Below are 22,541 nucleotides of genomic sequence, written 5' to 3'. Positions count from 1 at the left end.
TGTGTGTGTGTGTGTGGGGGGGGGGGGGGGGGGGTATTTTCTCAACATTTTTGGTTTTCCTGATATCTGTCATATAACCAGTTTTACTTGTATTTTTTTAAAACGTAAATGTGTCAATAAAAGCAGGTAGCCAAATATTCAACAACAACAAAATATTTTAAAACATTTCAATAAATGATAGTAAACGCCCGAGAACTCTACACAAGTCATACTTTTAATAGTAAATATAGTAGTTCTAGCAACGCGTGTCCTCTTTTATGACAACGAAAATCACTCCCTCTAAATTGGACAGTCGGACCACCTCAAGTGCAATCAGAGTTGTAAACTTGACGTTCGCAACTGGCAAATACGAGCACTGCATTATAACGACGAATTGAAACAGGTGGACGCGCGCACGCACGAACCTCTGACACACAGCAGCGACATCGCAGCGGGATGTTTTTGGGGAGTTCCACACTTGCTCCTTCAGTCACTTGTTGCGCAATCACACGTTCGAGTCCCGCCACTCAGCGCGGAGTGCAGTTTGGACTGACAAAAAAAAAGGGGACATTATTCCCGTCTTCTTGCTGCCGGGTGTCTCGGCTGTTCCAGGTACGACAGGCTGTCAGTGTGTGCGTGTGTGTGTGCGTGTGTGTGACGGGCGCGCGCCCACACACGCGCAAACGATTAAAAAGGAGGATCAAATCCGAAGAGCTGGGGCGGCTCTTGTGTTGCGTTTAAGGGCGGTGTGCAGAGCTCGAGATTTGGAACGTCGACTTGTTTTAGGCATTTGCAGTTTGCTTTACGTTCGTACATAGTCGTTAAGAGATACTGTATACTTTTTTAATTGTATTAAATTTTGTGTTTGTATTGTTATCATAAATCCGCACACCCTTGATATAAGATGTGTGGGGTTTATTATTATTGTTATTATGACAGTATTTACTTGTGGCCATGTAGACTTGCCACGTATGGTATATATATATATATATATATATATATATATATATATATATATATATAAAGTTATACAGTATGATAACGAATCTTTACCTATAAAGTTACCACGAATGGTCATAGAAAGTTACCCTATATGTTACTATAAGTTTACCATATATTGTCATAATAATTATAACGTAGATGCCAGCAGGCAACAGTTAGCCCCCAAACGGAAGGGTTACATGAGTAGCACAATTGGGCTGTTCTAAAATTTGCTCCGGCAGAGCTTTATAAAAAATAAAAACTCATAAGTGTTGCATAGTGATATTTACCTGAGAAACAACATGATCAGTGTCATCACATAAATTAATGTCGTTAATTATAAATGTATAACAAAGTATGTTTTCACCACTTTTTTTCATTTAAAAAAAAATAATAATTACTGAAGCAATTATGCCATTGACTGCAAGTATATGATCATCATATAATTTATCAGTGAGCCAGCGCGTGTTTAACACTCCTGTTGTTTACCTTGTGTTTTACATTTACTGTGAAATAGCTCCATCTAGTGGCGAAAAGTAGAGAATGGCGTCAGATATCATTGACAACATGGGCGGACACATCACAATGGAACATTCCAGACCGTCATTTTTTTTTTTAATTAAATCTTGTATGTTTTAAGTAACGTCTTTTACTTGAGGTTATTATTAATAATGATAATAAAAGGCTATATGGCAACTTGTTAAGGCAACAAGTGGACGTTAATGGTGCGGATGAGATCAACCGGTCCAGTCTCCGCGCATGCGCAGTGTGTTTTGTCCGCCAAGTCGACAAGAAGCATCTTCGTCGTCGTCTTCCCGCGGGCACACGCACACGCACGCGCGTGAAAACCCAGGACACAGACAGTGACCCTTCCGTTTCACGGACGAGCACCGGGGACAAGGTGAGTGTTGTTGTTGTTTTGTTTTTTCCTCCCTCCTTGCTGTTGTCGTCGTCGGGGTGGAAAGGTAGAAGCAAAGCGGGCGTTCGGGGCGGTTCGGCCCAGCAGGCTCGTCGGCTTCGTACCGAACCGACGACGCCTCTTTCAGCCTTCTCCGTAAACGTCCTTTTGTCCACATTCATCCATGCTTTCCTCTCGTTTTATCGGACAACATTTTGTCGTGGAAGACGTCGCGTTCGGTTTCTGTTTTCTCTGCAGAGTTCGGTTCTGTGCTGGCGTACATTTTGTTGTTCGGTTTTTATCGCATTGACACAAAAGAACGTTTGTGCCAGTATCGCCAGCAACGTGATTTGTTACATGTTTTTACGCCTTGTCAATAGATGATTAGACATAAACGCACTGTTATCGGTTCATATTTGATTACAGGTTTCGATTAATGACGCATTGGAGGCCCAAGAATCTATTGGATCACATATTGATCCCGGGATGACAGAAACAAAACAGCCGTCAATACGGAAGCAATGAATACCATTTCCTCTATCATCCTTGAAAATAAAAGTGATTCAGTTTCTGACGCATTTCCAATATTTTAATAACTATTAGTGACATTAACTATACTATGCGTTTTGTTTTGTTTTTGTGTTTTTTGTTTTTTTTACATGTAATTAACTACAATTGACTCGGCTTTAAAAACTTTGATTGTTGGGGTTATTTCGAGTTCTTTTATTTTGAAGTCAGGCCGGACGCGTAGTTGCCCACATGTGTGTAAGTGAATCTTGGGGACGTTTCTTGTGGGACATAAATAGAGGAGTGTGATGTAGATGTGGGTTAATACCTGCTGATGTGTGTACCTGGACACTTGAGCTGCAGCATTATGTTACTTCCTCGTTATGTAAACTCAACAATAACTACTACAACTCGTTGAACGATGCGACTAGTGAATCTGGGAAATTAGTTGCTGATTTGACCACTGCAACTATTTGAAGTCTGACACTGACCAACGTCACTAGTTGACAATAGTGACCTTGACCAATCCTAAGAGAGTGTGAGTAGTTGATGAGAGAGACTGATCAGTGCAATTGGTTGATGAGCATGACTAGCTGAGTAGAGTGATTGGTTCACCTAGTTGATGAGAGAGTGACCAGTGTGTGCGGTGTGAAGAGTGATCATTGTAACTAGTTGATGAGAGTGTCCAGTCCAACTAATAACTGAGCATGACATGAGAGTGACTCGTCTGACTAAGTGTTATAAGTCAAAAAGTGGGGAGTGAGACCAGTTCCACTAATTGGTGGCTTGTGGTAGAGTAACCCGAGTGGCTATTCAACGTGTGTCTAGTTGATGTGAGGGTGGCCAGTACGACTTGACGTGTGTGATTACTTGATGGAGACAGACCAGTGTGAATAGTTTACAAAAGTGACTAGTTAACAAGAGTGACCAGTCCAACTAATTGACTAGTGTGACTAGTTGACAAGAATGACTACTGTGACTAATTGATGAGAATATGACCAGCGTGACTAATCGATAACTGCTGATAGTTGACGGAGTTGCCAGGGCAACTAGTGTAAATAGTTGACAAGTGCAACAGTCCGATGCATGCATTGCAAATAGTTGTGACGTGTATTACTAGTTGTTGTTGGCATGTGTGACTAGTCCCATTAGGGTGACTAGTTGACTTGCCTATTAAGCTTGTATTTGTGACTAGTTGTCAACAAGTGTGACCAGTGGAGTAGTGTGACTCGTTCTCGCCGGGTAAAATCAGTTGACATGTGCAGTTCGTAACTGATCACTAGATGATGACTAGATACAGTTATATGTGTGACTAGTTGACGTGTCATCTTTGAATCATTTCAAGTGACTATCTTTTAAAGATGCTTTTAGTGCCTGCTTGCCTTTTGAAAAATGTCTCCTCACGTTCCGTAACTGGCAATCTGCACTGACCGGATGTGCATCCTTTTTTATTTTGTGTGCGTGTCACTATCAGGGTGTGTGTTGATGTCACACACCAAGGCCTGTTGTATGTCTATGAATAGCTTCCTTCAGCTGCAGCATGTTGCCCTGACAACCTCGTTGTCCACTAGTCGTAGTCATGTTAACCCAAGATGCTAGCCCATGGCAGCTAGTGACGACGGCGGCCAACCCTTATGTAACCCTTGCTAAACTAATCTACTTTAGACGCACAATCAGGTTTTGGAACCAAGCCCAGGTCATTTGGGAAATATCCATCCCGGTCATGGGCAAATCGCTGGTTGTGTGTTGCTAGTTGACGCTAAATATGGCTAGTTGATGAGTGTGATACTGTGGTGGGTTGGCAAGAGAGATTGGTTGATAAATAGAGTTGACAACAAAATGAGAAATAAATAAGAAAGACAAATCGGTAAGGTCGACTGGTTGTCAAGAGAGACTAGTTAACAAGAGAGATATGTTGGTATGTGCAACTGGTTAATTAGAAAGATTAGTGGACGAGAGATACTAGTTGACGAGACTAATGAACAAGAACACAATGATTGACAATTTGACATGATAAGAGAGATTTGTTGATTAGTGTGACTAGTTGACGGAGCCAACTGGTTGACAAGACAGAATAGTTGACAATAGGGACGAGTCGATTTGTGCAACGGGTTGTCAAGAGAGACTAGTTTGGATGACTGGGTGGCAAAAAAGATTTGTTGACGAGTGCAAGCGGTCGATGGGAGAGACTAATTGACAAGAGAGACTAGCTGACAAGAGAGACTAGTTGATGAATACAACTAGTTGACAAGATAGACTAGCTAACATGACTAGAAGTTGACATACTGAATAAAACTCGCTGACAGTTGTGCGTGTGTAATTGACATGTGATTAGCTCACGAGTCTGACTAGTTGACACGTATGACTAGTTGTCATGTACAACTACTTAATGTTTTCAGTTTGTTGGGGCATCTACTAGTATATGACTAATTCATGTGTGTGATTTGTTGACAAGTGTCACTAGCTTAACCTTGACTTATTTGTGCCTAGTTTACGGGTGCAGTTAATTGCTTGTTGAGTGTTGCTTGTCAATACGTTGACACAGGGATAGCCAAAATTAGCTCCGTATGTATTTTGACATTTAGCATCTGTTAGCTCTGCATTGGGGCACACCAACTGGGAGCGCTATTCACGGGGTGTGGGGTGTGGGGCGGGTGGGGTTGACTTGGCCCCCATCTCACTCTGCTCCTTTTCCTGGAAGTACATCCGCAGTGATGTAAGAGGGACTGACTGTCCTCTAGCAAAGAGGAGCCACGTTCTAATCAGACAGACCTACTTATCAGTAAAGAAGGATCTTCTCTGCTTTTTGCTGAAGTTTAATTTATGCATTCGGCTGTTTGCGACTTGCGGCTGCCTGGTTGACTCGCATGAATAATTTAGTCGTGAACTAATAGACATGTTTACCCGTCCAATGATGAGTAATAGTTGTCAAGTTTGACCAGTTGACCTGTACAACTAACACTTCTGACTAGTTGTCAAGTGCAACAATTTTTACCCATGTGACCTGCGCGATTGTGCTGCGTGAGTAGATGACTTGTGTAACTAGTTTACACGGTGAATAGGTAGCAAGCGAATTGAGAACTAGAACTAACAAAGAAAACTGGTTGACCTCACCCAATTCATGTGTGGCGACTACTAAATGAATGACTCGATGGCATACAGTATGTGACTAGTTGATGACTACTAGTAGTTGATCTGTGCAACTAGTTGATTTGTGAGACTAGTTATGTCTAACTAGTTAACATTTGAGCCTGGTTGGTAAGGGTTGGGACTAGTTGTCGTGTAAACCAGTTATTGTATGACAAATTTTTGTGTTGCTAGTTGACGTATCTAAATTGTTGAGTCTGATTCGTTGACCAGTGACACTAGTTCACACATCCAAATGTATGAGAACCTCCGACTTGTTGACGCTTACGACGAGGTGATACAATCATTCCACTAACTTGTAGTTCCACTAGACATGCGATTAGTGTATGCCAATGACGCCGTATGCTATTTAGTTTAACTCCTTTAAATATGAGGTAAAACCAGTATTAAAAAAAAAAAAAACTACAGACAATTTTACAATCCTCAAGACTGACCTAATTCGATTCCGTCTTAATCCACTGAAGGTTATTAGCCAAGTTGAAGACTTTTAATCTTAATTTGAAACATGAATTTGAATCCATCCACATGGGATTGTCCCTCCACTCGGCACTAAGCAGATACCACAGAAGGATTATTATTATTATCACAGAGGATTATTAAACGCGTGAGTGCTAATCTGGATTGTTCGGATCGTTTATGATTCGACACGTTTGACTAATTGACTGTCACGACTCGTTGACACGTGAAACTTGGTGGTGACGAAAACACATTTGAATCTAAAAATAGTAACACATCGTCTTTGTGTCTACAGATGTCTCCTTCTGTCTGTGACGTCGTGTGCCACTCTGACCCCGCCCTCGACTGTCCCGGCGGCACCCCTGTGTCGAATCCAGCCTGCCGCCGTTGAACCTGAGCGTCAACACACCGCACACTCACCCTTAGTCCCAACCGGGCTCCTTCTCAGCCATGGACGGCCCCCCGAAGCTGTCCGGCGAGACCCTTATCGTGCACCACATCCCCCTGGTGCACTGCCAGGTGTCGGGGCGGGGGCCGGGGGTCTGCGGTGTCGAGGCCGGCTCTCTGAAGAGCAACCCGTTTAGTCCCCCGGAGAACCTGGGCTTGAGTCGCACCACCTCCCTTCCCGAGCGGGACGTCCTCCAGAGGGAGGCGCTGCTCTATAGCAGCCTGATCCGGACCGCCGCCCACACGGGGGGGCCGGAGAGGAAGGGCGGCGGCGGCAGCACGGCAAGCGACGACTCCTCGTTCACCTCCAGCATCTCCGACGAGCAACTGGTCGTGGCTCATACGTTACCCCGAGTCAAGTCCAGGAGCTGCCACCACCCGCTCCGTCGGAACCCCTTTCTGATCAAGGCTGACGACGAGGACTATGAGGACGACGAGGACGAGGACAACCTGAGCGGCTACCACGAGGACTCCTCCTTCCACCTCCACAGCCACGCCGACCCCGCCGCACCGGCTTTCCACCTGCACGACCTGGGCATGACCCGAGACACGGACCCACCAGAGCTGGGCCGCCGGCTCGGCAGCAGCGGCTCCAACATGTCGGTGGACTGCGGTGAGCACGAGTGGGAGGACGACGAAGACGGAGATCATCCAATGCCGTGCGGCCGCGGCAGCAAGACGGGATCCTACTCCTTTGGGTCGTCGACCCAACACTGCTCCTGCTGCACCCTGGCCCAGAACGTCTCCCGGGACTTCCCGCAGGACTTCCCGGACCCCTTCCCCGACGCCAGCGACTCGTCGTGCAACAGCTCGGACGGCGTGCTGGTCAACTTCAGCGCCATTTACAACAAGATGAACAACGGCGTCCCTGAGAAGCCAGGCAACCTGAACAGCCCCGCCAAGTGCCCCCCTTCGGTTGACCAGCGTCACCCAACGGGGGGTGCGTTCTATTTGGACCTACTCACCTCGCCAGTGGAGCCGCCGCTGGCGTTCCCGTTCGGCCGAGAGTCTGCGCTCTCCGCATTCTCCACCTGCTCCTGCTCGGCGGAGCACCAGGCCGCCTTGGAGCTGGACGCCAACTGCAACTCCTATTGCCCGCCGCCCTGTGGGTCCGCAGGCGGGCCGGGGTCCTGCCTGCGGAGTCAGGCGCGCCTGGTGGTGGCCACCCAGAATTACTACAAGCTGGTCACCTGCGATCTGTCGTCCCAGTCTTCGCCCAGCCCCGCCGGATCGTCGGTCCACAGCGGCTCCGAGGAGCACAGCCGGGCGAGCCCCGCCAGCCCCACGCAGCCCAGTGAGTACTTCCTGTTCCGGCAGAGGGCCAACCAGGAAGTGGAAGATGAGGGGCAGGATGAAGAGTCAATGAGGGTGAGTGATTTGACAGTTTAACAAGTTCTTGTTGGATTTTGCATTTCGTTCATTTATTTTAATTTTAACTTTGATTCAGACTTTTCAATTTTGATTTCCATTTTTAAAATATATTTTTTAGACTAAAGCAATTTTTAATTTAAAGTTTTAATTCAGGTTAAAAAAAAATAATTTTTGGGGTTTTTGGTTAGATTTTTTTTAAAGAGTATTTTATTAAACACATTTTTATTAGGTATTTTATTTCTTTAATTTAATGACCAAGTTTGATGCTGATTTGATTGTATTTTCTTGTTTTGTTTTTTATTCAGCTTTTTTTGTTTGACAGTTTTAATTGAGATTTTGTATTACATTTTTTCTAAACGGGAATTTGGATATTGATTTGTCCATATTTTTTTAATTAATAGTTTTTGCACTTTTTGTTGAAGGTATTTATTTTATTTTATAGCTCAATAGATTACCAAACAATGAAAATAATGTCATGGTTCGTAGTTTTAGTATGTTAAGCTAATATTAGCTCACCAGGCTATTATCTTTTTATGTTTTTTTAATTTGTTGTTTTATTGTGACAAGTAATAAAACACTATACTACTTTATTACCCCGTCTGTGTTTTCCGAAGCCTGCTCGTTGTACAAAGTGAGTGTTAGCAAGCCAAGAAAAAGGAATTAGCTTCTGCTTTTTCTTCGTGTGCTGTCACATGATGTTTGCCTGTGGATTGTTTTCGACTGATGTATGTGTTTATTTTTACACAATTGGACAACTAAATGTTCGAGTGTGACTCAAAATCATGCCAAATGAATCAGAGTGCCTTCGTCGTTCACAATGTGCACGTTTTGACTCTCGTCGTGGCGGTGAAGGCGGACAGCGTGAAGCATCCTGATTGGTGGACACAAAAATGGTCCTGAATGCCGTTTACGTTCTTCTTCCAGCGACATGTGGTGACGAAAGATGGTGATGATGATGAGGAAGATGATGAAGATGATGAAGACGAGGAGGCGGTCGGCGAGCCAGACGCCCCTCCCGTCCTCCTCCAAGGTCAAGTGTACGTCAACGCGTCGCCCCCGCTGGCCGACCCGGGGACCGCCTCCGGCCGGCCGCGGTCCCGCAGCTACGACCGCAACCTGGACAAGTCGCCGGGCCCCCGCTTGGGTTCCCTGGAGCGCATGCTGAGCTGCCCCGTGCGCCTCAGCGAGGGGGGCGGCGGCCCGGCCGCGCAGCCGGCGCCGGCCCCGCCCCGGGTCACATCCTTCGCCGAGATCGCCCGCAGCAAGCGGCGGCACGGCGGCTCGCCGTCCCTCAAGGCGGATCCCTTCTCCTCCGCGGAGTTGTCGCCCGGCCGAGAGGGCGACGGCGCGGCGACGGCGCCCCCCGCAGGTTGTTGTGGCCAAGACGTCACAAGGGAGACCGACGCTGAAGGTTTGTCTTCTGTGCTGCCTTCCTTTCTTCCCTTTTTCTTATCTCCCTTCCCGCCTTTATTCTTCCCTTCCTTCTTGACTTTGTTCTTTCCTTTCTTTCTTTCCATCTGCTTTTTTTCTTCCTTCCTTCATGTCTTCCTTCCAGGGTTAGGGTTCCTTCCTTCATTCCTTCATTTGTTATTCCCTCCTTCTTGACTTTCTTCCTTTTCTTCTTCCTTCCCACCATCTTTTTTCCTTCCTCTCTCCCTGCCATCCTATCTTCCCTTTGAATCCTTCCTTTCTTCTTCCCACATGTCTTCCTTCCTGCTTTTTCCTCCTCCATGGTTTCATACTCTGACTTTTTTCTTCCTTCATTCCTGCCTCCCATCCTTACTTTCTTCATTCCTTCCCCATCTTCTTTCCTCTCATTCTTCTGTCCTTCCTTCTCTTCTTCCCTTTTCTTTCTTCACGTCTTCCTTCTTTCACCTCTTTTGCCTTCCTTTTTTCTTCCCTCGGGGAGTATCTACATTTCTTTTTTTTGTCCTTCTTTCCCTTACTTCCTGACTCTAGAAATCCATCAGGTTGGAGAGTAAAAAAATAATAATAAAGGACTAACTTTTCCTTCTTACTCCCGTCTTGCCTGCCTTTCTTCCTTTTTTCTCACTCCTTCATCCCTCCTGCCTTCCTTCATTTGTTGCGTCTTGTATTTCTGACCTTCTTCCCTATTTGCTTCCTTTTGTCCCTCCATCATCACGTCCTTTCTTTCTGACTTCCTTTCTTCTTTCATTCAGACTCTTCTTTCTTCATCCTTCATTCCTGCCCTTTCTTCCTTCCTTCTTGACTCTTTTCCTTCACGCATTCCTTTCTTCGTCTTCCACGCAAAGTGTGTCGTGTTTCTTTAAAAATTGACATCGCCATCTGGTGGCCAGGCATGCATCTGACGTGTTGCTGTTTGACGGTGGTGTGCTTTTGTGTTGTTGACCTTTTATTCCACGAAACAGAGTCGACGACGTTTTTGCTCTTTCATACAGTAACCCTGCGTCCCACAATCACGTAATCAGTCAAGGCCTGCATGAATACGCGGGAGATTTAAGGAATCAGGTCAGCCTGTGGAAGCGGCTCTACTTCTTCTTCTTCTTCTTCTTCTTCTTCTTTGCTTCCATCAATGGTGTGGAATGTTAATGAGAGCTCCTCACATGTTTTATTCATCAGATTTCCCTTCAGTCAGCTGGTCTTTGTTTTTAAAAGCCTGTGGTGGTGCTAATTATGCTAATGGTGCTAGCGTGAAAGCCACAAAAAGAAAAAGATGGCTGTCAAAAGGAAGTGATGAGTACCAGATGAAGATGGAGACGGTATGTTTGTAAATGTTTGCATACTGTCTGTAACGCTGTGTTTCCGCCACGGCGCAATAGCGCCTCCTGTGGCCGACACGCATCATTGAAGGCGCAGGTTCATCACTGTCCTTCATTCCGATTTTTTTTATTTTTTTTATCTTAACACCCTCCCTCTTTGCTGTCTCCCATACATCCTTTCTACCTTACCTCCTTTCTGTCTTCCTTCCTCCCTCGCTCTTTTCCTTTTCTTACTCCCTTCTTTTTTCTTTATTTCCTCGAGCCTTCCTTCTTATCTTCCTTACTTGCTGCCTTCTTCCATTTCAAAATTTTCACCATGTTCTCTGCATCCTTCCTTTCCAACCTTTACTCCTTCCTCCCTCTTTCTTGTGTTCTTCTACACATCCTTCTCTTTCCCTGCCTCCTTTCTTTCTCCTTTTCTGCCTTTCCAATCTTTGTTTCTTCTTTCCATACGTCCTTGCTCCCACCACTTTCTCTCCTTCCTACCTTTCTTCTCTCCCTCCTCTTTTACCCTTCCTACCTTCTTAACTTTTGTGCCTTCTTTCTTTCCTTCATTTCATCTTCTTTCCCTGTTGAGGTTAGTCCTTCTTTCCTTCATATCTCAATTTCTTCCTTCTTTCCTACTTTCTTAGTATTCTTTCTTCTTCCATACCTCTTTTTTTTGTCCCTCAATTGCTGCCTTCTTTCCTTTCCTACCATTTTTGTTCTTGCCTTCCGTTCTTCCTTCCTTTGTCCCTTACCTTCTTCCTTCCTTTTTTCCTAACTTCTTTCCTCCATTCTGTCCACATTCCTGCCTTCAGTTTGCAGCTCCTGTTTTTTTTCCCCTGACTTTCTTCCTTCCATCTTTTACTGACTTCCTTCCTTTCCTCCTCCCTCTGCTCTTACCATCTCTCCTTTCGACCCTCCTTTCCTCCTCTCCCGTTTCCGCCCTTCCCACTGCAACTCCATGCCGCCCCCCGGAGGCTGCAGCATTGCAGCCATCTCAAGCGATAGCAGCAGGTCGGCCTTTAGACTGACAAACAGCTTGCGCAACGCTGTGGGGCGTCTCACGCGCACACACACACCGCCGTGTGTGTTTGTGAGACTGGCTGTGTATTGAGAGCAGAAGAAATTCTTCTGACGTTGGACCGTCAGGTTTGTTTTTGCGTGTATGTTTTGAAGTCTGAGCAGTCATGCGGCTAAACGAAGCTAAGAAAATGAGAGTGTGCTCGTGTCAACATTGCTGTAATGCTGCTGATTTCAAATTTGAGTTTGTATTAACACATGAGCAGCCTTTCGTGTGTTGTTTTGTAGTTTGAAACCGCAACATTTCCAGTTTATGCTCAGCTCTCTTGGTCAATAACGCTCGCAAAACTGATTTGCTGAGTCGACACATTTTTCCTTTTTTTAAGACAAGAAAACATTTGTTTACACTCCAATCGCTTCTTGTGCGCTCGCCTACCTCGCACGCACCCACTTAGTCAACTCGTACAAGTAAATAGGCTGTTGTTTCTTGTGTCAGAAAACGATGTTAGTGATGACTTCGTCACCGCTTGCCTTCCTCACACAGCCGCTTGCTCCACTTGCAAATGGAAGTCGGCTCGCTGGGATTTTATTTCCTTTTGTATTTCTTGTTTAAAAAAAATATATGGGTTACCTCGAAACTTTATTTTTCACCGCTTGCCTGCCTCACGCACACCCACTTGCCCAACTCGCAAAAGTAGATTGGCTTAGCAGATTTAATTAAATTAAATTTTTTCAAAAAAGAAGACCTTCTTGGTTGAATCTTTCTTCTTCAGCGCACCCACTCGTCGTTTTCTAAACACAACACGGTTGAACGTTCTTGCTCGGACTCACCACCGCTTGCCTGCCTCATGCGCACCTACTTGCTCCACTCGTGAAGCTCATAGTTTTCCTTGTGATGATCTTGTTTTTTAAAATGCAATCATCATCCTTGGACTTCACACCTCTTGGCTGCCTTGAAAACACCCGTCGATGTTATCTGGTTTAAATCAAGTCTCCGGTCTTTGTCGGGCTCCTCCAACCAATCGTTTCTGCTCTCCTTAATCCAGGCGGGCCCTCCAGCTGCTCTGACGTCCGTCCCGCCGTGGTCCGCTACAGCAAAGACCAGCGTCCCACCACCCTCCCCATCCAGCCCTTCACCTTCCACCACCCGCTGGCCTCCAAGCCCCCCCAGCCCAAACCTCTGCTCCCCCTGCTGACTGGCTACGTGTCTGGCATGCAGGCCCGCTCCGGCTCCGGCTCCGGCTCCGGCTCCGGCTCCGTCGGAACCGACGACGACGAGAGCGAGGCCGCCGGAAGCGAGCACCATCGGGGCGTCCTCGCCAGAGCCGGCGCTCCCCCCGGGTCGGTCCGGCCGTCGCCACTTGGGAGTTACTCCCCAGTGCGCCTTCAGGAGGGGGCCGCCAGCTCCGGGACCTGCTCCACGTGCACCCCGAGCCCCCTGCCGCCGCCTCACAACGTCTCCCGCTGCCCGCTAAGCCCAGCGCACACGGGGGCGCCGCCGCCGCCCCGCACCCCTGCCCCTGCCAACCTGGGTGCGAAGAGGGGGGGGGCGGTCCCCCCCGCCCTGCCACCCGTGCACAGGGACACTCTCAGTCCGCTGGGGTGCGTCAAAACTGGGATCCTCATGGAGGGAAGCAAAGCTGTCAGGATGCAGAATGGTAACTTCTTAAAAGCTTTCACATCACTTTACTTCATTTTATTACCTCCACCAAGGAGAGTTTTTATCTGGTCTGTAACATAAACATCTTTGCATCAACCCATTGCGAAAAGTCCAATTCAACATATTTATTAGGGGTCTCAAAATGAATGCGCTCATTTCGAGTTAATTTAAAGTCGCTTTGATGCCACACATTTTTTTAACACATTTTTTACTTTGGGAATTCGCGTCACAACGCAGCAGACACGCCCACGTCAAATTTGAGCAGTAATAATAATGCATACATTTGTGGAGACTGGGGTCGACTTGTATTTTACAATTTGAAAAATGTGCAGAATTTCACAAGTTTACTCCATGTTAAAGATTAGATTATTATAAAAAGAAAAATGCACTGAGATTTTTTACAAATGCAATTATGCCATCTAGTGGCGGAAAAATGAAAAATTTTAACTCAACGTTGTGAATTATTATCAATGACTTAAAGATGCAGCAATATTTCTGTTAATTTTGTGGCGTTTAAAAAGCTCAAATGAAAGCTTTTTCTACATCATGCATGCTTCACCAATCTTGACTGTTTTACGGCACACGCCGCAGCTTCTTTGGGGAGGGGCGGAGTTTTTTTTCTGACCTCATTTGAAGTCATGTGTTCGTTTGTCAACTGTGGCTGTCGCTTCAAGATGGCGCACCATGAACGAGCCTGACACCGGTGCTGCAGTTCCGCTTTGGGCCAGAGGTGGCAGTCACGAGTAAAAAAAAAAGAAGTGACAAACTGCACAAAGATCCTTAAAAAAACACTTTTATGTTAACAAGACTATGAAAACTTAAAAAATATATATTTTATTGTACATTTGGAGCAGATATAAAATTTTGCGATTCATCGTGAGTTAACTATTGAAGTCATGCGATTAATTACGAAAAAATACATACAAAAATGAACCCGACTTCCAAAGCTCGAAATCAAACGCTTCCTCTTAACTTCCTTTGGACTTGAAACTTTCTCCTTTTTTTCGTCGTCTTCTTCTGGTGTTCGTTTCTCCTTTTTGAAGATCTGGTGCTGCCTTAATCTTACTGATCTTTTCTTTTTTTCTTCTTCTTGCCCCTGTCACCTTTTCCTCCTCGAACCCCCGCACAGCGCACCACGTTTCCCCGCAGGCCTTGAAGTGGCGGGAATACCGACGTCAGAACCCTCTCGGCGGGGAGAGACTGGCTGTGGCTAGCGCCGCCTCTTCTTCGGATTCTTGGCGTCCTCCCCGACGCAACGTCTTTGATTTCCCTTTGGCTCCCCACAACCAGCCGACGGGACGCCATCATGGTGCGGGGAGGGTCATGTGACCATCCACTTCCTGTTTCGGGCGCGCAATTGTGTCGGTTGCAGGGTTTTATTGTCGTTTTGCAATTTTCATCACACAGTTCGTTTTTATTTCGTTTTGAGTTTTGTTTTGTGAAATGTAGTTAGTTTTAGTTATTTAAAAAATGCATCATTTTATTTTTTTTTATTTTTTTTTAGCATGGGTTACTTGTACGCAATATTTAATAAACACCACGGTAAAATTAAAAAAGTAACATTTCTTACCTGGCCTTGCATTTTGGTTGAGTTAAATGGAAAAGCAGGCAAAATTGGCGTCGAGGAGGCGGAGCGACGTCATCTGAAGGTGCTTTTCTATTGGCTGGTGCCAGATGACATCACTTCTATGGAGGACCAAAATTGCCAAAAATTAAAAATAAATAAATAAAACTGAAAAATAAAAACTATCAAAAAAATATTATTCAAAAATTAAATACAAAAAAATTAATATTTTATTTTTTGTATTTAAATCTATTATTATTTAGTCATTTAGAATTTTGGCTGTTTAGGTCAAACGTCCTTATTCGGGTTAAATAAATCAACTTCAAATCAAATTTAAAATCATCCCCAAAGGCTCGTGTATTAAATTAATGACCAAAAAAAATAAAATAAATTAATGACCAAAGACTAAAACGAAGGACATTAGTTTTAGTTTTGTAAACATAAAATGTCGTTTCATGTTTTGAAACCGCATTTTCGTTTTTATTTCGTTAACAAAATCATTTCTGGGATTTGAGTTTTTTTTGTTTGTTTTGGTGTCACTCAAATAACCTCGGTCTGTTGTTGTTGTCATTTTTGCGTGCGTTCAGCCAAGCACGCGCAGCAGAGCTACGGCGACTTCCTGCCGGATTACTTCTCTCTGACTGAGAGGCCGCCGGAGGAGTTCTGCCTTTCCCCAGACGCCTCCGCGGCGCCGTCGTCCTTCTCGTCTTCCTCCGCCGCCGCCTCGCCGTCGCACATCTGCGTCGATATGACGCGCAAGAGAGGTGAGACCCCACGCGGGATTCTCGAGGTTGCGCTTCCTCTTCCGTTTGATCTGATCAAGTTGCCGTGTTCTTCTTTGGAGCAGGTTTGGTGAAGGCCGTCAACACGGCGGTCGATCTGATCGTGGCTCACTTTGGCACGAGTCGGGACCCCGGCGTCAAAGTAAGTCCGGCGCGTCCGTTGACGTCGGTCTGCCCGCGCTGACGCTAAAATAGTCGTCACCATTATATTGGCAATCGTTGAAATCGCCATTAGGATGATTATTTATTTTTGGGTACAAAAACAAGAAAATGTTCAAACATAAAAAAATATCAATTCTTGGAAACACTATAATTATGCAAGTTCCTTTTGGATGAAACTAAATACATAAAATGTGTTATTTTAAAATAAAATACAATAAAAACTCAACTCAAAACTAGTATTAACTCATTTGCTCCAAAAACATATAAAAATATTTTATTTGAGATTTTTAAGTGTCCCAAAGACATATTTATACTTTTTTTTAATTATTATTTTTTTAATGCTAGAGTATACAGAAGGCTTTGATGCAGCCTCTCAACTGTAAAGAACAGTTGAAAAAATGGTATAGTTATTACAAAAACGGCCAGCAGGTGGCAGCAGAGCAAACAACCAGGGCCATGTTGCAAAAAGCTCTTTTCCCCACTGTTTTAAACGCATTTGCGAAGAATGATGAAACTTAGCTATATTCTAATGCTAATTGCTGCAAAACGGAAACGGATACAAATCTACTTTTTTTTCCTGATGGAAGAAGAAACTCTCATCTTTCTTTTGGTAGGTTCCATGTTTTTTATAGCGATAGAACACAATTTTGTGTGGGCCTTGCAAAATCAGTCCAAATCCCGTAAAACAGCCGGGTGCGAAGGGGGTTGCTTCATTGAAAATGACTGCCAGTCAATGAGTTAATCGTTTTTTGTATTTTTTTTTTTTACAATTATGCTGATAGTGTAATTAGTGCTGACACTATCGAATATTTTTAGAATCAATAATTGATTGTTCACTCAAATCGACTAATCAAATTCATTAAAATTTTGCATTAAAGTGTATTACAAAATCTTTTTTTTTTCATGATTACTCTTTCTTAACCAGTGTTCGGGTCGTTGTTTTCCAAAGCAAAAACAGAAATCAGTCAACAATTACTGTTGATATGCTGAAATCAGAGGATTTGGATCATTTTCAAAGAAAAAAATGGCTCCAAACAATTACTCGATGATTAAATTAGTTGTCGATTAATTTGATAATCGATTACTTGCCGATTAATCAATTGACTTTGACAGCTCTGATTGTAATTGAAATTGTAATTGAATTTCAGTTCATTGTTCAGCTTTTTTCTTCCCCGCAGGCCAAACTCGGCAACAGCTGGGTTAGTCCCAACGTGGGTCACCTGATCCTCAAGTACTTATGCCCGGCGCTGCACGAGGTTCTGCAGGACGGCCTGAAGGCCTACGTGCTGGACCTGATCATCGGACAGCGCCGCTGTCAGCCCTGGAGCCTGGCGGAGGCGTCCACGCAGCTGGGTAAGGACGAGCGGCCGGCGGCGCTTGTTGAGGAGAACCCGCAGCCATGTTTGGCGTTTTTTCGTGTTGCCAGGTCCGTCCACGCGCGTCCTCCACAACCTGCTGACGAAGGTCAGCCAGTTCCCGGAGCTGACGAGCCACAGCATGAGACTCAACGCCTTCATCTTGGGCCTCCTCAAGTAAGTTTTTCAGCTTCTTGTTCAACTCTTTTTTTATTTTATTTTATTTTATTTATTTATTTATTTATTTATTTTCCAGCCTCAAGTCTTTGGAGTTCTGGTTCAGTCACCTCCTGACACATGAAGGTAAGCTTGCAAGTTTGTATTTGAGAAGAGATAAAAGGCAGAAAGTGAAGCACGCCGGGTTATACGGCGCCGTCCATATTTGGGGCGCGCCGGGTTAGAAAGCGCATTCCTGAACCTTGACATTCACTGCCAGCCATTTTACAACATTTTAACATTTTTTTTTCTTTTTTTTTTTTTAAATAAAATAAATAAATAAATAAAATAATAAATAAATAAAAACATTTTAACATTTTCAATATCGTGTTCAATAATGATCAAAATCGACCAACTCTTTCTTTTATAATCAAGAGTGGGGAAAAAAAAGTAGTGACTCTAATTTCCTCAATCGATTCAATTTTGATTCAGTTCGAGTCGATTGCGGGGGTTTCAGATTCGATTCACTTCAATCCGATTTCGATTAATTATGGCACATCAATTCTTATTAAATGTCAAGGACGTGATAAAAACTCCATAAATGCTAAATTGCAAAGTAAATTTTGCCGAGGCGGTAACTGGTCAAATGATTTAGTTGTTAACTCATTGACTGGCAGCCATTTTCAATGAAGCAAACCCCTTCGCTCCCGGCTGTTTTACTGGATTTTGACTGGTTTTGCAAACCACAGAATATTATTGTGTTCTATTGCTATAAAAACATGGAAGCTACCAAAAGAAACATTAGAGTCTTCTTTCATTAGGATTTTTTTTTTTATTTCTATCTGTTTCCGTTTTGCAGCAATTAGCATTCGAATAAATTTCATCATTATTCACAAATCTGTTTAGAACAGTGGGTAGGAGAACTTTGTTCAACATTGCCCTGGTTGATCTCTTATACTCTGCTGGCCGTTTTTGTAATAACTACCATTGCTTCAACCATTTTGTGCAGTTCAAAGGCTGCATCAAAGCCTTCTGTATGCTCCAGCATAAAAAAACAAAAAATGTATAAATACGTCTTTGGGGACACTTAATACATTTAAAATAGAACGGGAAAAAAAATTTTGATTCATGGTTTTATGAATCAATATCGGGCTTGAAAAAGAAAATTGATTCAATATCGATTATTCAAATTTCTTAAACCCTAGAAAAAAGGTAGGTTGCACAAATTCATATCGAATTTTATCCAAAATGAGACTGAGGACAGAAAAAAAAAAACAGACCATTGAAACAAAGTGGAGACTGAGGAGTCCAACTGAGAAATCCGCATCCATCTGAACATAACACGCAAAACGAACAGCAACAGCGAATGATGGTCTCCTGTTTTGACATATTTTGTCCAAGAGGAGATTTAGGGCGGTAAGAAAACGGGCTGCTGCAACAAAATGGAGACTGCTGATTAGTAGCTGAGCATAAGTGGCAAGATGATAAGCAAGCGTGTCGTGTGGCTGCGCCGCACGAACAGTGATCCGCAGTCTCCTCTTAGCTGCAGTGGCCCCACATTGCTGTATGGCTGTCATTCCAGACATCATCGCCGCCCACTACAACGCGTGGGGCCTGGTCCCGCTGGCCCAGGGTGCGTGTCAGCAGCTGTTCAGCGAGCTCCTTCTACTGCTGCAGCCCCTCTCGCTCCTCCCGTTCCACCTGGACCTCCTGTTCGAACCCCGGCTGCTGGCCACGGGGCGCGAGCAGCAGAGGCGGCGCAAGGAGCTGCTGTGCTCGGTGGGACAATCCGCCACCCGCTCCACCCTGCAGCTGATGAGGGGCTGGGGGGCCGCCGTCGGGGACATGGTGACCGGGAAGGAGAGGTCGGCGCCGAGGCGGGACGGGACGTGCCCCAAGACCGAGGTCCCCGAGACCGAGGTCCCCGGAAGGGCGAGCGTGCCAGCGGGAGGCGGTAATGGGTCCGAGGGCAGAGGGACAGGTGACCGGAGGATGAAGGGGGTGGGGCAAGAAAGTGGAGAAAAGGATGTGGGTAAGGACCCCGTAACGACGGATGACGGGCGCAATCGTCAAGACCGCCAGGCCGGCTGGTGGTACCAGCTCATGCAGTCCTCCCAAGTCTACATCGACCAGTCCGCCGAGGGTTCCAAGTTCGTCAAGGCGGACAAGCGCAAGACGTCGGTCGAGCGCCGCCCCCGCCGGCCGCTGCCCGCCAGGGAGGGCGTGTTGGCGGAGGGCGCCGAGTCCGGATCTCGGGGCCGGCCCTCGTGGATGGGAAGCCCGCCGGAGTCGCTCTTCAACCGAGAGGCCGCGCCGGCCGGCAGTCCGGCGACAGGAAGCCGGCAGGACGGCGCCGCTCGGGGGCCGCGTTGGGGACGGCTCTTCGGATCCGCTGTTGGGTCTCCGACCAAGACGGACGGGACGGAACCGAGGGCTAAAGCTCACAAGAGCAGGTACCTTCGAAATCAATCCAAAAATGGCGGCTAAGCTAACGGCGAGTTAAGCCTTGGCAGAGGTTTCGTGTGAACAAAAGTTTGTCGTATTTGTCAGGCCGCCGTCAGGCTGGCTCGGCCTGGACTCGTCCGTTTTGGGCCTGATGGCGCAGACCATCGGCGCCGGGGGCGGGAAGACGGCGGAGCCTGTGGCCGCCAACCCCCCGACCGGGGCGCTTTCCCCCAACGAGACCCGACCCAGCGAGACGAAACTCTCGACGTGGTATGAAGGTCATCCCGGCCAATGCAGTCGTCGGTCGATCCCTTGCGGTCCCACAATCGGTACGTTTCACACGATGACCCGGGAAAAACTGCCCTTGTTCTTTTCCCCCCCCTTCAGCGAAGTGCGAGCGCTGTGCCATCACATCGCCACGGAGGCGGGACAGCTCAGCTTCAACAAGGGCGACGTCCTGCGAGTGCTGAGCAAGGCCCATCCCGATTGGCTGCTCTGTTCCACGGGCGCCGCCCGGGGCCTGGTGCCCATCGTCTACGTCTCGCTCTGCAGCATGGAGGAGAGCCGGGACGGCGGCGGCCATGGCGGCGGCCATGGCGGCGGCCATGACGGCGGCCATGGCGGCGGCTCAAATGCAAGTTCCGGCCAGTCTTGATCTCAAAAGGCCCTCCGCAGGAAACAGGAAGTGATCGCCGCCATTGACACGTGAGCATGCAAACATCCAACTAACCAAAAACCCAAAGACACTCGCGCACCAACTGGACCTGTCGTCATGCCGCCAATATTATTATTATTATTATTATTATTATTGTGAATATTAATACACTGTCAGTCACTTCCATGTGTATGTCTGTGATGTCACAGACTAAGGCTGCTGTACTCCTATTTCTCCACTAGAGGTCACAGCAGGGACGGGCGTCCAATAGATTGCGCGCTTGTCGATTTAAACGTGTCTTAAATCACCGCAATCAAACGGATTAGAATTGTTCAAGAAAATCGGAGTAGAAAGCGCATTCCATACTTCCTGTAACGTCACCGGAGTTAGCCCACGTAGTTTAGCATGCTTCGCTAAAACCATCGCTGTGCCAGCTACCTGCGGCGGGGCGGGGCGCTAGTTGCTAGCATCCAGAGGCGGCAGATCCAGGAAGTGAAAACCCTGACACAGTTTGGCTTTAGCCGCAGGTGCTAGCCAGCTAGCTCCATAGCTAGCTCCCATGGTGCTCATTTACCCGCTAGCTAGCATCAATGGCTAAAGCCAAATTGTGGCAGGGTTTTTACTTTCTGGAACTGGATTTGCTACCTCTGCTAGCCTCAGATATTTACCTGGCGATTCAACAGTTTTTAACTCAATTTAGTATCCAAGCTAATTAAGGTTAGCTACGGCGGAATCACTCAAGTTCAAATGCCACCAAGTCGTACCATTTTTTTTTTTTTTGAAAGTTCATATTTTGTTAGCAACGTTAGCTAGCCTGTTTTTGTTTTTTACCATTTAATATGCCGGAGTTAGCTTCTTTTCACACGTTTGACCATTAAGAGCAAAAGAGAAATGACATGAACAACTTTTACTTCTGTAAAACACTAGCACGCTACCACGGAACATTGTGCAGTCGACGGTTATTATTTTATTATTTCTATTGTATCGACGGTGGCGTTTCTGCCGTATTTTCCCGTCTCTGGTCGCCCGGTTGTCAAAGTAACGGCTCAAACCATTTTTTTTTGCAGGAAAAAATAAGAAGAGAATTTTGCACTGTTTGGACACTTTATTGACAAAGTTAGCCTGTTTGCTTGCTTTTCTTGTACAGTTCAAACTATTTATTAATGCCAACGGTATTCAAGTGTAAATATGTCGTTATTATCCAGGAAGCATTAGAAGGCGACATTCGTCGGTGATTGGTCGCTCTATCTTGGCCCCGCCGCCCCCACCTGTAAATACCTTCACCGTCTTCTTCTTGTGTGGATGTATGATGCTAACCGGCTAATGTGGCTAACTAAAGTGCTCTTGTGACTACACGACCATGTGACTCCTGTGTGGGTTTTTGTCGGGGGTTCTTGGTTTTGTGGTGGAGAAATGCAAATGTTTGAAAGCACAAAGATTGTAAAAAAAAAAAAAAAAGTTAATCTCATGATAATGGCGTAAAAAAACATTCTGTTCTTTCAATTCTTGTTAAAAAAAACAGATATTTCAGTAACAATAGTGTTAATATATAACAAAAAAAATACATTTTAAAAATCTAATAAATCCTGAAATGGCGCCATCTGCTGTAATTTTCTGGCAATGCCGTGACATCATTTTGTTTGTTTTTTTTATCACCATTTAACCTTTGATCTTTAGGCAAAGAAAATAAATCCAATATTTCGCATCGAATGCGGCCGCAACGCCAGAACGTGAATTTTGGTCAACAGGAAAATCAAAAAGATGTCGTAGCAAATCATCCAATCAGAGTACAAGTTCTGGCAGCGCCATCACATGACTTTCTGAAACGTTCCGAGTCTTTGTCTAGTCTGACGTCCAAAAAAAAGATATTTATAGCGATTTATAAAACACCGTAAAACAAAAGTAGCCATTTTTTCAACCTGAAAGAAATTGACGCCATCTTGTGGTGAGAGAACGGAACAACCAGAACTTCTTGTCACATTTAACAGTAGTTAACATTCAGAGGTGGCAAATCCCGGTCCAGAAAGTAAAAACCCGGCCACAGTTTGGCTTTAGCCCCAGGTGCTAGCTAGCTAGCTAGCTAGCGCCCAGGGTGCTTGTTTACCTTCTAGCTAACTAGCATCAGGGGCTAAAGCCAAACTGTGGCCGGGTTTTTACTTTCTGGACCGGGATTTGCCACCTCTGTTAACATCTTTGTGTTCTTGAAATAACCTAATCAAAACGTTGCAAT

The 22,541-nt window shown here is 45.5% G+C and overlaps 2 protein-coding genes across 5 annotated transcripts in view; one reads left to right on the top strand and one right to left on the bottom strand.

The window, feature by feature from the left end:
- The window catches only part of LOC147173210 (protein unc-13 homolog B-like), a 74,605-nt gene extending 73,989 nt beyond the window's left edge, over positions 1-616 (bottom strand). For both annotated transcript variants that reach the window (XM_086076131.1, XM_086076130.1), the window contains exon 1: positions 405-616. In XM_086076131.1, the coding sequence (XP_085932257.1) occupies positions 405-426 (22 nt within the window). In that variant the 5' untranslated portion in view covers positions 427-616. The remainder of the gene's footprint in view (positions 1-404) is intronic.
- rusc2 (RUN and SH3 domain containing 2) lies at positions 516-21,669 on the top strand. 3 transcript variants are annotated; one of them, XM_086076133.1, is made up of 14 exons: positions 516-591; positions 1,666-1,861; positions 6,264-7,783; positions 8,711-9,197; positions 12,579-13,190; positions 14,322-14,501; positions 15,344-15,520; positions 15,604-15,680; positions 16,879-17,053; positions 17,127-17,232; positions 17,312-17,358; positions 18,794-19,664; positions 19,762-19,973; positions 20,044-20,279. In XM_086076133.1, the coding sequence occupies exons 3-14, from the start codon at positions 6,419-6,421 to the stop codon at positions 20,124-20,126; spliced, it is 4,392 nt and encodes a 1,463-aa protein (XP_085932259.1). In that variant the 5' UTR covers positions 516-591; positions 1,666-1,861; positions 6,264-6,418; the 3' UTR covers positions 20,127-20,279. The 3 variants fall into 3 exon arrangements, with proteins under 3 accessions (XP_085932259.1, XP_085932261.1, XP_085932258.1); XM_086076132.1 differs by having other exon boundaries at positions 519-591; positions 19,762-19,926; positions 20,044-21,669; XM_086076135.1 differs by lacking the exon at positions 14,322-14,501 and having other exon boundaries at positions 517-591; positions 19,762-19,926; positions 20,044-21,669.
- Positions 21,670-22,541: the final 872 nt, after the last annotated feature.

The sequence above is a fragment of the Leptonotus elevatus genome, chromosome 5 (assembly GCF_054856555.1).
Source record: "Leptonotus elevatus isolate MCC_2025b chromosome 5, RoL_Lele_1.0, whole genome shotgun sequence".
NCBI classification, from domain to species: domain Eukaryota; kingdom Metazoa; phylum Chordata; class Actinopteri; order Syngnathiformes; family Syngnathidae; genus Leptonotus; species Leptonotus elevatus.
Note: the sequence above shows the minus strand (reverse complement) of the source record. Positions and strands in the feature narration are given on the sequence as shown.

Excerpts from the sequence above, each read along its gene's own strand:
- rusc2 (XM_086076132.1), top strand. The coding sequence starts at position 6,419 with ATGGACGGCCCCCCGAAGCTGTCCGGCGAGACCCTTATCGTGCACCAC. Across the intron at positions 13,191-14,321 it reads AGCTGTCAGGATGCAGAATG|CGCACCACGTTTCCCCGCAG; the intron begins GTAACTTCTTAA and ends ACCCCCGCACAG. Across the intron at positions 17,233-17,311 it reads TTCATCTTGGGCCTCCTCAA|CCTCAAGTCTTTGGAGTTCT; the intron begins GTAAGTTTTTCA and ends TTTATTTTCCAG.